Here is a 15,529-nt window from a genome sequence, read left to right as displayed (position 1 = left end):
GTGTATGTATTTGGGTTTACATCGGATTATGCCTCTGTTTCAAAGCATATTTTTAATAGGATGAGCTCAAACTTTCCCATACTCGGGATTCATACAGTTCCTCTCAGTATATACTTTTCAGCCATAATATGACCTAGAAATTTTTGCTCAACCCTTCTCCGCATAGAAGGTCTCTGAGCTTTCTCCTACTGGCTTTCTGCAACATAAAATAAGACATAATTGACCACGGAAGGCACGACCACATTCACTGCATTCATGAGGTTTCTGTCCTGGGCAAATCCTCTGTTGTCTCCTGAGGGTGCACATCTGGCTGCAGGCTGTCCCACTATGACCACATTCCTATTTGCTAAGAGCCCACTGATGTTTAGTGGCGTCTGACAAGCCACAGAAGGCACCTGCACAGTCACGGTATTGACAAGGTCTTTCCCCTGCGTGGCACCACCAGTCTGTGATAAGCTGTGATTCTCTGAGGGAGGATTTTCCACTTTGACTGAGTCTCCACATTTCTCTCTTGTGTGTATTCTCTTATGTTTAACAAGGCAAGACATGTAGGCAAAAGCTTTCCCACACTCACTGCAGATATAGGGCCTCTCGCCCGTGTGAGTTCTTTGATGGACAATGAGCTTTTGCTTTGTGGTAAAGGCTTTCCCACATTCACTGCATTCAAAGGGTTTCTCTCCCGTGTGGATTCTTTGATGTTTAATGAGACCTGACTTCTGGGAACAGGATTTTCCACATTCACTGCACACAAAGGGAGTCTTTCCTGTGTGAAATCTTTGATGTGCTATCAGGCATGTCTTCTGGATGAAGCCTTTCCCACACTCGCTGCATATATAAGGTTTCTCTCCAGTATGGATGCGCTGATGTACAATGAGATTTCCCTTCTGGATGAAGCCTTTCCCACACTCACTGCATATATAGGGTTTCTCTCCTGTGTGTGTTTTCTGATGTATATTGAGCCGTGATTTCTTGAGGAAGGCTTTGCCACATTCGGAGCATTCATAAGGTTTTTCTCCTGTATGTGTTCTCTGGTGTTCAGTGAGCATGAACTTTCTGGAGAATGCCTTCCCACATAGACTACACCTGTGGGGTTTCTCTCCTGTATGAATGATCTGGTGATCAGTGAGCCAGGACTTCTTGATGAAGGCTTTCCCACATTCACTGCATACATGAGGCTTGTCTGTTTTTTGTGTTTTCTGACGCTTGATGAACTGGGACTTAGTACTGATGAGTTTCCTGCTTTCAGGGAATTTAGTTCTAGGATGAAATTGTTCATTGTTAGCATGCAGAAGGGATTTCCCATCTCCAGTAAGATCTGCAGTGTTCTTTATTTCACAGCTACCGCTCTGGTGAAGTAAAGTTAAGTTTGGTTTTGTGATTTTTCCATATAAGTCATACGTATCATGATTTTGCCTTAACACAAAACGAGCTGTGCTCTGACGAACATTACTTTCAAAAGTTCTCTGTCCGTGCCATCGTCCTATGCTATTCTCTATGATTTCAGTTTGTAAGTGCTCTGGCAAATGATCATCAAGTTTCCATATTCCTAGAAAGGAAAAGAATAAGGAATTCATTTATCATCTTGATTTGGACAAAAGACAACTAAAAGACTCCCTTGATGTCATAGGTCTATTTAGTGATGACTCTACGAAATTAGTATCGACACGTTTAATGTTGCTTGCACGTCTGATAAGACTAATATAAATTACCCAAAAGATAGTGTAAAAACAAGGTTGGATTGTTCACAATAAATAAATGCAGATTTGACTGATTTCTAAACAAGGCCTTGCAAAACACGCAGTGTCTATGAAATACACACAATTTCCCATGAGCAGCAGACCACAGGTTGGAGGGCCACCTCATCCAAACTGGCCAGAGACAGACTCAGTCACATCACAAATCCGTACTGAGGACTACTGTGTGCAGGACACGGTACTCATGCTGGGGACACACTCAGAGTCCTCATGTTCAGGGGGTCTACACTGCAGTTTGGGTAAAGGACACAGAAAGACAGCTGCACGCTGTGAAAACTGGTGTGAAGGAGCAATGGAGATGGAGAGAGATGCAGGAAATCAGGTGACACTGTGGAGGAAGACAGGCCTCCCTGGAGGACTCGCTGTCACCATCTGCCTTGGGGAGCAACAGTAATGATACACGCTGGGCTCCAAACAACATGTAACCTACAACATCCAAAAGGGAACTCCTGATCTCCCATCCCGAATCTCCTCCTCCACACAGCCCCTCCGGCACAGTGAATGGCGCCTCTACTCTTCCCTCTAACCAGGACAGGACTCAGCGCCGCCTGTCATCTGTGTCTCACTCACACACACAGTTTCTCCCTCCATGATCAGTCCCGCCTGCCCTCTTCATAGTCAAAACCGGAACTGGACCAACACCAATGCCTCCCACCTTCGTGGAAGCCAGTCGCTTTCTTGTTCTACAGCAGCAGCCTCCTGCCTGGCTTTCCTGTTCCTGCCCGGTCAGCTCCTGTCAGCTTTCTAGACAATAGTCAAGGTGATCCTTCCGAACATAAATTATATCGAGTCAAGCCTCCGCTGCTCGAAACTCCCTAATGTTTTCTCGTCTCATGAGGAATAAAATCAAGATCTTACCGTGTCCCTGAAAGGCTCTTATGGGACCTGCTGTCCCAACCCCCAGCCACCACCCCATTGACCTTCTCTCCAGTCTTGCTCTGTCTACTCTTCCTAAATTCTGCAGACCACATTCCTGCCTCAGGAGCTTTCCAGTTTTCCTGTGGAACATTCCTTACCCAGAGCCTACTCACATCCCTCATCTACCTGCTCAAATGTACCTTAACAAGGATTCCCATACCTCAAATCACGGGCAAGGCCAAGCACTCATTGTTCAGTCACGCTGTTTTAATGTCCCTAACAGCTGTTTTCACGCCCAGAGCCTTACCTTCCACCTCCATCCATTCCTTCCTCTCACAAAGGCCATATTCATGTTGAATCTCACCTGCCCTCTGTAATGACTACATCCAGAACATGACCAACCGTCCCCTCCACCCACGCTGAAGCCAGCCGATCTGCCATCACGTGGTGCAACAGCCCCCTCTGTGGCCCCTCTGCCCGCCACTGTCTACTGCCTGTAACCACCACCAGAGGGATTCTCTAGAAACAGAATGAGTTCGTGTCATCCCAGTACTCAAGAACTGCTCATGTTTTCTCATCTTATTAGAAACAAAATCATGATTCCTTGAAATGGATTACTTGAATGATCTTACTCTCCCTTCCCCCTGCTGTTACGGCTTCTTGGACCTATTTCCATCATGTTCCCGACAGCACACTCCACTCAGCCCACACAGCTTCTTGATGTTTCTCAAACACATTCCTGCTTTGGGCTTTTAAGTTTGCTTTGCTCTCTGCTTGGAACACTCCCAGTCCAGCAGCCTGCTAACTTCCCTCACCTCCTGGCCCTAAGGCACCTTGTAAGTTCCATTCCTAAAGAGGAGACCAAGCCCCTACTATTCTGTTATAATGACTAAATTTTTATCACAGTACTTTTAACCTCTGGACATATTATTTATTTGTTTATTTTGATTAATTTTTTAAACCTCTTAGAATGAAAGCTCTTGGTGTACTTGTATGCATGTCCACTGGATCCTCAAGCATACAGTGCTATCACAAATGATTTCTAAAGGAATGAAGGAAGGAAGCAATCACATGTACAGAATACAGTGTTAAGAGTGTAAGAGAGATGACAAAACTCTGTATTTGTGTAAGCAAGATAATACATTATGGAGACACAATTTCATGACATGTGACCGCTAACATGGTTAACTGGGACTTAATGTCAGCAGAATATGATGGAAAAAAATAAAAGTTTCAGAGAAATGAACACAACAATTCAACACCTACAAGGAACGAGAAGAAAGTTCAAAATTAGTAAATACATAGAGGAATTAAAGGAGGTATGAGTTATGATCTGGCTTGGGTTAGAATGGAGACTGGAGAATGCTAAAATATTTTTTAAGCTCAAATTCATGAACAAGAGACTCCTTTAAAGATGAGAGCTCTGCATACAGGGAACAGCTGAGGTGATGTCTGGATGGCCAGGATGTAAGATGCACAGGAGTATAGAGAACCGAAACTTGTAGGCGTTTTCTGGGAGGGAAGATGATGAGAGTTCCTTGCACTTATTGGGAACTCAGGAGAGTTGCCAAGGGGTGAGTGAATGATACCGAACTGAAGTCTGGCAGATCACTTTCAGGATACATCAGTTTGAGAGTCTCCTACGGGGAAGAGAAGAAGCTTAGCTTATTAGAATAAAGAAAGTTTGAGGTGCTTAGTTGGTTCAGTTAGAGAAGCATGTGACTCCTGATCTCAGGCTGTGAGTGGGAGTCCCACATTGGGTATAGACACTACTTAATTAAATAAAGCTTAATTAAATAAATTAAATAAAGCTTTAAAAAGGAAAGAAAAAGAGAGATTAGGAGAGTGAAAAACAAAGAAAGATAGAGAGGAAGGAAGGAAGGGAAAGGAAGAAAAGTTTGAAAGTTAGGAGACCAGATGAGAAAATGGAAAACAGAACCTTTGGAGGACCTCAAAGTGAGGACAAGGACCCAGTGAAGACCAGTTTACGTTGGGGACACAGCATCCAGGATTTAGAGGAGGTTAGGAAGGAAAATCAACATTACCAGTGGGACAGAAAGGTGCAGCAGTTAGAAGACATTGAGGAATTCAAGGTTTTCTGTTTGGGGAGGGGCCTCTGGACAGTGGACTTTTATGGCAAGAAAGGTAGAAGAGTATGAAGAAGGGAAAGATCAAAAAAAAAAAAAGGGTAAGATCGAATCCTAAGAAAAAGAGAACTATGCAAATAATCAAAAAATTAAGATGTACAGAAAATAAAAATGGAAGAGATCGTTGAATAGGTAAAACGTACATTTTTCTCTCAAATCCTACGAACACAAAGAGGTCACACATCAGGAGAGAGATGCATGAAGGCACTGCCTACCTCTCACAGCTGTGCCTCTTATCTGACCAACCACAGTATGATTTCCACAGCCTGGCCCCCTCCTGACCCCCTCCGTGTCCTCTGACTCACCTGAAAGGGTACGACAGGGGATGTCATCTTCCCCTGTCCATGTTGCTTCTCCTGGATCCAACTTGGAGAGCACATCTGGTTTGCCAGTGTGAAAACCTGTTCATGGGAAATGACAGAAGATAAAAGACTAAGCTTCAGGCTTGGGGTCTGGGAAGACCACCGAATGTTACAGTTAAGGACAAAAGAATTTTCACATCATAGAGGAAAACCTTCCTGCACTGTGTGTCTCCTCTATTGTTGATACTCTTCTACAGTATTTCTGACACCTGATACAGGAGGTTTTCACATACCGAGGAATTCCGTGACACCAAGGGATACTGACAGGGTGTCCAACAATTTAGCTCTGACATTCTCCACCTCGTGATGGCTTCAGATCCACAGGTTAGAGGTTCACTCCCACAAGACTGCACACCCCCTGCACTTCCCTGAGACTTCCCCAGTCGCAAGTCCCAATTATTTCCCAGGCTTCTGACAGAATATGTATGCGTCCGAGGTTCCCATGACCCCTTTTCACATTCAGTTAATTTGCTGGAGCAACTCACAGAACTCAGCTAGTTTCCTTATCACACTGCTGGTTTGCTATAAACTCAGGCACAGCCCAGTGTAAGAGGTACGCAGTACCAGGTATGTGGGAAGGGGTGGGGGGCTTCCATGCCCTCTCTGAGCACTGTCCCCCACCTCCTTTTGTTCACCAAGTCAAAAGGTCTCAAAAACTGTTCTTTTGGGTTTTTATGGAGACATTATTAAGTAGACCTGATTGAGGGGCGCCTGGGTAGCTCAGTGGGTTAAGCCTCTGCTTTCGGCTCAGGTCGTGATCCGATCCCACGAGCCCAGCATCCGGCTCTCTGCTCAGCAGGAGCCTGCTTCCCGCTCTCTCTCTGCCTGCCTCTCTGCCTACTTGTGATCTATCTCTCTGTCAAATAAATAAATAAAATCTTAAAAAAAAAAAAAAGTAGACCTGATTGATTAAATCATTAGCCTTTGGTGACTGATTCAAACTCCAACTCTCCTCTCCTCCCCAGAGGTGCGATGGAACTCAGAGTTCCAACCCTGTCATGGGGGTTGGTTCCCTTGGCAACCAGACTCCATCCTTCGGTTATACAGTTGCTTTCCAAAAATCACCTCATTAACGTAAACTCAATTGTGGTTGAAAGGGTTTTGTTATTTAAGTGACAAAAGACACCCATTTTATTATCCTCTTACAACTTAGGAAATCACAACTATTATAGGAGCTCTGTGCCAAAATTTGGGATGAAGACCAAAAATGCATTTGTTTCACATACGTGTATGTGCGATACATATATATGTCATCGTAAATCACACATATGTACAAAGTAATGGCTTGCACTCAGGAGAAGGGAGAATATACCCATGTGTCTGGAGCCAGGGAGGGGACTAAGGATCTCACTTCAGAGCAACACGGACACCACAGAGCTTTAAGAAGCTGAGAAAGGAAAGGTCACTGATGGGGACCCTCCAAGTGACATTGGGGAGCTGTCCTCACCCACTGACACCAGGTTCCTATAGTTCTCCAACATCACGTCCCGGTACAGGTCCTTCTGGGCAGGGGCCAGGAGCTGCCACTCGTCCCAGGTGAAGTCCACGGCCACATCATCAAATGTCAGGGATTCCTGTAATAACAGTGTTCTCTAATGAAGTGATGTCCTTTTGATGATAGAGAAGAAATGTTAACATTTGTCTGCTTATTTCCACTCTATAGACTGTATCTAAATATCTAGTGGGGTGGATTATTTTGAAACATTATGGAAGAAGCAAACGCCTAATTAAATATTCTGTAATTGTGCACAGTCATCCGTCCATTCATCCAATGAGAAGTTTCTATAACATGTAAAAGTTCAATCTTCCTGTTAACCTAGAAACACCATCCATATGTATATGATAGGGAAAAGATATACGTATGCTTTTCAGATTAATGCAGCTGATTTTTTTACAGGCCTCTACAATTCTATTAGGGAACAAAGGAAAGAATAAAACAAACCAAAAGTCACCTGGGCCTGGATCATTTTTTCTGGCCTCTGAAACAGTGGGAAAACTCGGCTTTGTGTCTCCTGGATCTACTTCTAGTTTCTCTTCAGAAATCTCAGTCTCCGCCAGGTGTGCCCCCATAAAAACTGACACCACATCTTGTAACTTCTTCCTCCTTCACATGACCCTTTTGCTCCTGGGGCATCAGGACCTGTGGGCTGAGGAGACAAGGGAGTCTGAGGGGCGCATTTCCTCTGGTCCAGACCCTGGCACAGCTCCTGAGCACACGGCACTGCTAAGCGTCCCTTTATTTGCTGGCCCAGAAGATTCCTTCTTCTGACCAATAAAGCCTGAGGTTCTAAATGCACGAAGTTTTTTCCTTCGTTCTGTGACATGTAAGTGGGGTCAGTGTGACACTGAAGAGGAAAATGAGATCTACCCCAGCACCATGCCTCAGGAGAAAGGGAATCTCACGCAAATCACTTTTATAAAACAGAGCACACAGAAGGAGACGATCGGGGCACTGTTTTCCTTTAAACCATGTGTGTTCAGGTACCTCTCCAGAGCTTTTGTACAGTCAGTGAGTACAAGCACTTCTTTCAAGTACAAAAACCAGTGTACTGGGCAAATCAGAGGCACTGTCTTGCAAGTTATGTATTACTACATAATATCTCAGGAAATTTTAAATAGATAAAGACATAAGTACAGAATATTGTAAATAAATTGGAGAGTGGTAAATGAAGTTGAAGTGTTCTCAGATCCTGTATCAATGGAGAAGAGTGTAAAAGTACTAATTAATAAAAAGAATTTGAAACAGGAAAGCTCCGGGCTATATATTATCTCTAGTGTCATGATGAAAACTAACAATTGCTTAACGTATGTAATTTTCATGCTAACAGAAGGGGGAAAATAATGACATTCATCCAAAATAAGGTGAAGGGGAGGATCTAAGAACAAGGGGGTACTACAGGGCACTTAGATGACTGTTGTTAAAACATACTAAGAATTACATGAATTATAACAAGGATTTTAAACAAGTAAATTAAAACAATTTAAACAAGTAAATTAAACACAAACGTCTCAAAATCGGATTTTTAACAACATGCTATTATAGGTTACATGTCTGAAACAATGGCATGGAAAAGTCAAGAACAACAGATTAGAAAAAGATACACCATGGGAAGAGTAACCATACATCATCTGGTGTAACTATATTCTCAGACAAAATGGACCAAAAAGCCCAAATATCACTACAGAGAAAGAGAACACTCACTGGTTAAGAGATTCAATTCACCACATTATTAAAATTTGCAATTTCTATCCACTTAACAATACGGCCTTGAAATATATACAGCAAAAATGGACCAAAAAACAATAATAAACCAATCATTCCAATAGAAGACTTCAACACACCTCTCCCAGTAACTGACAGAACAGCCTATCAACAAACAAAACAAAATCTATCAATGGCACTCTTTTGAAGAACACCAAAAATATCTGGTAAGTAGAAAGAAATACTGAAATTTTAAGACTTAAATAAATAGTAAGACATTGACTATGACAATGACCCAGAAAACCAAGCATTTTAAAGATGCCATGTCTCCGGAGCGCCTGAGTGGCTCAGTCAGTTAAGCCTCTGCCTTCAACTCAGGTTATGATCTCGGGGTCCTAAGCCAAAGTCAGACGCTTAACTGACTGAGCCACCCAGGCACCCCTAAGGTTGTCTTTTTAAAAAAATGATGCAGGGACAATGAGATATCCGTTCTGGAGTTGAGGGGACAAGGAGATGGCTGAACCCCACCCCACATCATATACAAAAATCACTGTAGAGGACAGCTATCAATGTTAACGAAAGATGCAAATTTTTTAAAAAGATTTTATTTATTTGACAGAAAGAGACACAGCAAGAGAGGGGAACACAAGCAGGGGGAGTGGGAGAGGGAGAAGCAGGCTCCCCGCCGAGCAGGGAGCCCAGTGCAGGCCCAATCCCAGGACCCTGGGATCATGACCTGAGCCAAAGGTAGACGCTTAACGACTGAGCCACCCAGGCGCCCCTCAAATCAATATATTTTTAAGAATATAGAAAATCTCTCAACAATATTAGGGTATGGAAAGATACTTAAAGAGGCTGCATAAACTATAGTATAAAGCAAACGATATTCTACTAGATATAGATATTCTATCTATAGTATAAAGCAAACGATATAAATGGTACAAACGCTCTGTAAAACATTCTGGCATCGCCTGTTTTGGTTGAAGTTAAATACCCTGAGACACAGCAATTTCACTCGGAGATACACATCTAAGCTACACCACCCTTCACACCGAAATAAGGGCACATGTGAACCAGAACACAGACAAGAATTTTCACAGCAGCATTCCTCCTAACAATCCAAACTTCAAACAATACGTTTAATTAATAGTAGGAAAATCTGCCATATACTCAAAATATGTAATGCTATGTAGAAACTACAACTACTACACAATTTGAAGCTAAGAATGATTGTCCCTACATCATTTCCATGTTTTTAAAGACTGTACTACAAAAACAAAGAAGCGTGTGTGACAAACCTCTTATGGTAGCAACTCCTAAAATATTTACTGTGTATTCACAGAATATGCCTGATTCCTGTTGCACAGCAAACACGAATACATCTACTTGCAAAAACATGAATCATTCTTAATATTGAGCAAAAGCAGCCTCACATTTAAAGATGCATGAAGTATAATTACACTGACACAGAAACAGACATAACTAAATAAAACATGATTAGGAATGATTTTTTAATAAAACTATACGGGGCACCTGGGTGGCTCAATGGGTTAAGTCTCTGCCTTCAGCTCAGGGCATGATCTCAGGGTCCTGGGATTGAGCCCCGCATCAGGCTCTCTGAGCCTGCTTCCTCCTCTCTCTCTCTCTCTGCCTGCCTCTCTGCCTACTTGTGATCTCTCTCTGTCAAATAAAAAAATAAAATCTTAAAAAAAAAAAACTATAAAGAAAAGCCTTAAAGGGCTTGATACTGACAGCAGGGTAGTAATTACCTTTGGGTGTGAGAATGCAATATATTTGGGAGGAGACTCATAGAGCACCACTGGATGCTGGCGGCATTCTGTTTCTTGACATGGGCAGTGATAGCTTTATATAAATATCCATAACTTTTATTTTTTTTAAAAAAGATTTTATTTATTTATTTGGCAGAGAGAGATCACAAGTAGGCAGAGAGGCAAGCAGAGAGACTGAGAGGGAAGCAGGCTCCCTGCCAAGCAGAGAGCCCGATGCGGAACTCGATCCCAGGACCCTGAGATCATGACCTGAGCCGAAGGCAGTGGCCTAAACCACTGAGCCACCCAGGCGCCCCAAAATATCCATAACTTTTATACAGATCAACTGGTAGATCTTTGAAACAAATAAGTATTTAACAACACCAAAGCCTGTTCTTTAAAAATACCAATAAAACATACCCGTTTGTAGTGAAACGGATAACTCGGGTAAAATAGACTATTTTTTTTTTGTCTTGAAAAAATACTATGAACATTTTTGGTCACAAGTTTGAAATCCTGGATAAATTCATAAATTTTATTGTCTAACCCTCCTGGAATCATGTCAACTCCAGACAATACAGCAGATGAATTTTATGGGTAAGCAACTGGACACATAGGTATGTCCACTACCACCTGATTACTGAGTAGACCCAATACACTGAAATAAGAATAAATTATAAACATTGTTAACTGGAATGAAAATTAAGGTTATACTCAGACTAATATCATCATGGACATGGAAAAAGAGATTCATGGAATTGCTTATATAAAAGAGAGAAGGCTCCCCCAGAAGCCACTAAGCAGATTTCCACATATTTGGCTAGAACTGCACTATATAATATACTAAGCTCATTTCACAGAAATCCAGTCATTAGCAATGGGAACTGGAAGCACCATGACTGAATAAGACCAACCAGTACTTACTAATAAACCGAGATGTGGGTACTCTTGCAAGAAGGACGGATACTAAACAAAATGGACATTGACATTCTTTCAGCAAAGTGTAAAGTGTGACTGTATGTCGGGAAAGGAAGCAACAGTGTTCGCTGTTAGGTGTTAGGTATTAAGAGGTGAGTGCAGGCGTTGACAAACATTTTCTGCAAAGGGATGGATATTACACATTTTCAACTTTAAGATCCCTGGCACAAGGACTCAATTCTTTCTTTTCCGCGAGAAAGCAGCCATTGACGGCTCCTAACAGACAGGGGAGATGGGTGGTGGGTGAATCCCTCGGTCTGAAGTTAGTCAACTTCTGAACAAAAGACTTGTAAAAACAAATAAACAAAAAACAGAGGGTTTCGAACTACTCTTCTGAACTCTGCAGCCTTCTGTTCCAGCAGCCGAGGTTGGAACCTCAATCGAAACTCCAGCCCCGGGTCCTTGGCATCCAAAGCTGCGGCCCTCACGTGCATCTCTCTGTACCAGACACTGATTACGCACCCCCTTACTAATCCGAAACCCGGGCCAGACACCCCGATGTTACGAGCATCCACCCGGGCCCCAACATTACTGAGCCCCGAATTAAACCCCCAACTGGAACCAGACACTGCGATCACGATAAATGATCCGCATCGCCTGCACCACCGACAAGCGGACGGATCTGCAGAACCCCAACCTCTCGACAGCCCGGACACAGAGGTTGAGCTCTACAGACCCTGAGCCGACTTACTGACCCCAAAAGTACCCTAACCACGGACAGGTGAGTCACAGACTCCCAGCTCGTTCTCTCAAATGCCTCCACTTTCGTGCTCGGCCCAATCGATCCCCGCCAATAATTCCACGGGCTCACCCTACTCCACTTCTACCCTGGGGACGTCACGTCATTCTGTAAGAAACAAACCTCCTAACGGGGCAAAACAGAAAACAAAAACCAGAGAATCTTCAAGGAATAAAAACACACACTGACCTAATTTTCTCCAGACCAAAACGAGTCTCTAAACGTAACACTTCCGCGAACTGCTTCTACTCCTGGGAACGTCGCCCAAACTGCTCGTCAGCCTATGGCGGCCGAGGAGGACCTGAAGCCTTTGAAGAACGGCAAACAACTGCTTGGCGTTAGTTCCAGGGAGGCAATATGTCCGCGCCCGCTCGTTGTGGCTGTGGGGGCGGCCATGTTGGGACACTTGACGTACACGAGTCAAAGGGACGGGTTTGCGGCCAGAAGCCGGGGTTGGCGAGGTCCTGAAAAGCCATTCACACCTCGTCCTTAATTTTGGCTGGTGCGGAAAATGGGTAGATTTCTAGAGACTCAAGCTCTTGGAGGTAAAAATGGTGTGGGCTAAGTCGTGTTCGCGGGCTGGACGGGAAGTAATAAGGTCCGGGTGTATATTACCTAATCTGTATTTTTAAAAAAGGAAGTTTAAAAAAAAAAAAAAAAAAAGGAAGTTTCAAAACAGTCAGTGAACTTCAGGTGTGGATACCGCAGCAGAGAAGGACCTTCTGGAGAGAAAAAGTAATACAGGGGCGCCTGGGTGGCTCAGCGGGTTAAAGCCTCTGCCTTCAGCTCAGGTCATGATCCCGGGGTGCTGGGATCGAGCCCCGCATCGGGCTCTCTGCTTAGCTGGGAGCCTGCTTCCTCCTCTCTCTCTGCCTGCCTCTCTGCCTACTTGTGATCTCTGTCAAATAAATAAATCTTTAAAAAAAAAAAAAAAAAAGAAAAAAGAAAAAGTAATACATCCGGGGGAGCCTGGGTGGCACAGTGGGTTGGAGCCTCTGGCTTTGGCTGGGGTCATGGTCGCGGGGTCCTGGGATCGAGCCCCGCATCAGGCTCTCTGCTCAGCATGAAGCCTGCTTCCTCCTCTCTCTGCCTGCCTCTGTGCCCACTTGTGATCTCTGTCTGTCAAATAAATAAATAAAAATCTTTAAAAAATAATAATAAATAAATAGAAATTAAAACATCTGTACTTTTTTTTCTTTAAACATTTGTACTTTCTAAGCACCGTATTTAAGAAGTGAAAAGTAGAGCCAGAGATTGGGAGAAAATATTTGCACATTATACATCTCATAAAGTACTTGTATTCAGAATATATAAAGAAGTGCCAGGATGTCTGGGTGGCTCAGTAGGTTAAGGCCCTGCCTTCAGGTCAGGCTGTGATCTCAGGATCCTGGGATTGAGTCCCGCATCAGGTTCCTTGCTCAGTGAGGAGCCTGCTTCTCCCTCTACCTGCTATTACTCCTGCTTGTGCACTCGCTGTCTGACAAATAAAATATTTTTTTTACTTGTCAAAATTCTGGGGCACCTGGGTGGCTCAGTGGGTTAAAGCCTCTGCATTCGGCTCAGGTCATGATCTCAGGGTCCTGGGATGGAGCTCCGCATGGGGCTCTCTGCTCAGCGGGGAGCCTGCTTCTCCCTCTCTCTTTGCCTGCCTGTCTGCCTACTTGTGATCTCTATCTGTCAAATAAATAAACAAAATCTTTTTAAAAAATTGTCAAAATTCAACAGTAACAAAACAACCATCCAGTTACTTTTGTTGATCATGAAAATTTCTAAAAATTGGATTGTGGTGATGGTGGCACAAGTCTCTAAACTTCGTAAATGTCATTGAGTTGTACACTCACTAATGGTAAATGTTATATGTACATTTTGACAATAAACCTGTTGAATTGAATTGCTATACCATACTACAAAATGTATAGGGTATGATTTTTTTTTTAAAGACACCACATAGAAATGCTATATATAAACTACCTAGGAGTAAAACTAATTGGAGATAGCTGGAACATATAAGAAAAAAGTTACAACAAACCTTGCAGTAAGACTGTGAGAATTTGAGGGGAGCCTGGGTGGCTCAGTGGGTTGGGGCTCTGCCTTCGGCTCAAATCATGATCCCAAGGTTCTGGGATCAAGCCCTGCATCAGGCTTTCTGGGAGCCTGCTTTCCCCTCTCTCTCTGCCTGCCTCTCTGTCTACTTGTGATATCTCTCTGTCTCAAATAAATAAAATTTTTAAAAAAGAATTTGAATAAAGAAGACCAAAATAGAAACTGAACATAATTGAAGAGTTTGTTCTTCAAGTACACCTTACTTTAATGCATACATTTTATGTGACTCTAGTTACCATCCTACAAATTCGCCTATATTATTACAGCTGTTTAATAATATCATATATAGATATGCATAAACATTTTATAATATAAAACTATATTTTCAATGAGATATTGTGATAAAATTAGGTTACACCTATTTTTCCCAGTTGTACTAAGATATAATTGACATAGGTTAGATCTATTTTTAATAAACTTTTTGTTTTCGGAAAAGCTTAGATTTACATAAAAGTCACAAAATACTACAAAGAGTTCACATATGCTTTATTCAGCTTCCTCTCTTGTGACCACTTTATATAATTATAGTACATTTGTCAAATTAAGAAAACAACATTGTATAAATAGAATATTATGGAGCCATCAAAAATGAAATCTTGCCATTTGCAATGATGTGGATGGAACTAGAGGGTATTATGCTAAGTGAAATAAGTCAGTAAGAGAAAGACAATTATCATGTGATCTCACTGATATGAAGGATTTGAGAAACAAGACACAGGATCATAGGGGAAGGGAAGGAAAAATGAAACAAGATGAAACCAGAGAAGGCCAAACCATAAGTCTCTTAATCTCGGGAAACAAACTGAGGGTTGCTGGAGTGGAGGGCAGTGGAAGGGATGGGGTGGCCTGGTGATGGACACTGGGCAGGGTATGTGCTATGGTGAGTGCTGTGAATTGTGTAAGACTGATGAATCACAGACCTGTACCCCTGAAACAAATAATACATTATATGTTAATTTTAAAAATTGTATAATACTCAACTATATTACAGATTTTATTCATATTGCACAATTTTCTCCACTACTATCTTTTTTCTGTCCAAGAATACAATATAATAATGCATTCAGAAATCATGTTTCCTTGATTGTCTCATATAAAATGTATAATAAGAAAACTCAGTGTTAAAAATGGGCAAAGACTGTGTAAACCTGGTGATTCACAGACCTGTACCCCTGGGGATAAAAATACATTATATGTTTATAAAAAAAAAAAATTGGAGGGGGAGGCGAACCATAAGAGACTATGGACTCCGAAAAACAACCTGAGGGTTTTGAAGGGTCAGGGGTGGGAGGTTGGGGGAACAGGTGGTGGGTAATAGGGAGGGCACGTTTTGCATGGAGCACTGGGTGTTGTGCAAAAACAATGAATACTGTTATGCTGAAAAAATAAATAAATTTTTTTAAAAATGGGCAAAGACCTTGAACAGGAGCTTGATCAAAGACAGATGGCAAACAAGCATATGAAAAGATGATCAATGTCATTCCGTATTAGGAAATCACAAATTAAAACCGCTGTGTGATACAAGGACTCAGATATTGAAATTGCCAAAATCCAAAAAACTTTGAGTATAAAATGCTGCTGATAAGGGGGAGCAACAAGAATTTTTGATATTTTCTA

The 15,529-nt window shown here is 42.4% G+C and overlaps 1 protein-coding gene across 1 annotated transcript; it reads right to left on the bottom strand.

The window, feature by feature from the left end:
* Positions 1 to 1,492: 1,492 nt before the first annotated feature.
* Positions 1,493 to 12,100, bottom strand: LOC123930560 (zinc finger protein 713-like). The gene is made up of 5 exons (XM_045986777.1): positions 11,999 to 12,100; positions 7,074 to 7,268; positions 6,573 to 6,695; positions 5,065 to 5,160; positions 1,493 to 1,546 (listed from the first exon to the last, which is right to left on the bottom strand). The coding sequence occupies exons 2-5, from the start codon at positions 7,086 to 7,088 to the stop codon at positions 1,493 to 1,495; spliced, it is 288 nt and encodes a 95-aa protein (XP_045842733.1). The 5' UTR covers positions 7,089 to 7,268; positions 11,999 to 12,100.
* Between the last annotated feature and the right edge of the window lie 3,429 nt (positions 12,101 to 15,529).

The sequence above is a fragment of the Meles meles genome, chromosome 19 (genome assembly GCF_922984935.1).
Source record: "Meles meles chromosome 19, mMelMel3.1 paternal haplotype, whole genome shotgun sequence".
NCBI classification, from domain to species: domain Eukaryota; kingdom Metazoa; phylum Chordata; class Mammalia; order Carnivora; family Mustelidae; genus Meles; species Meles meles.
Note: the sequence above shows the minus strand (reverse complement) of the source record. Positions and strands in the feature narration are given on the sequence as shown.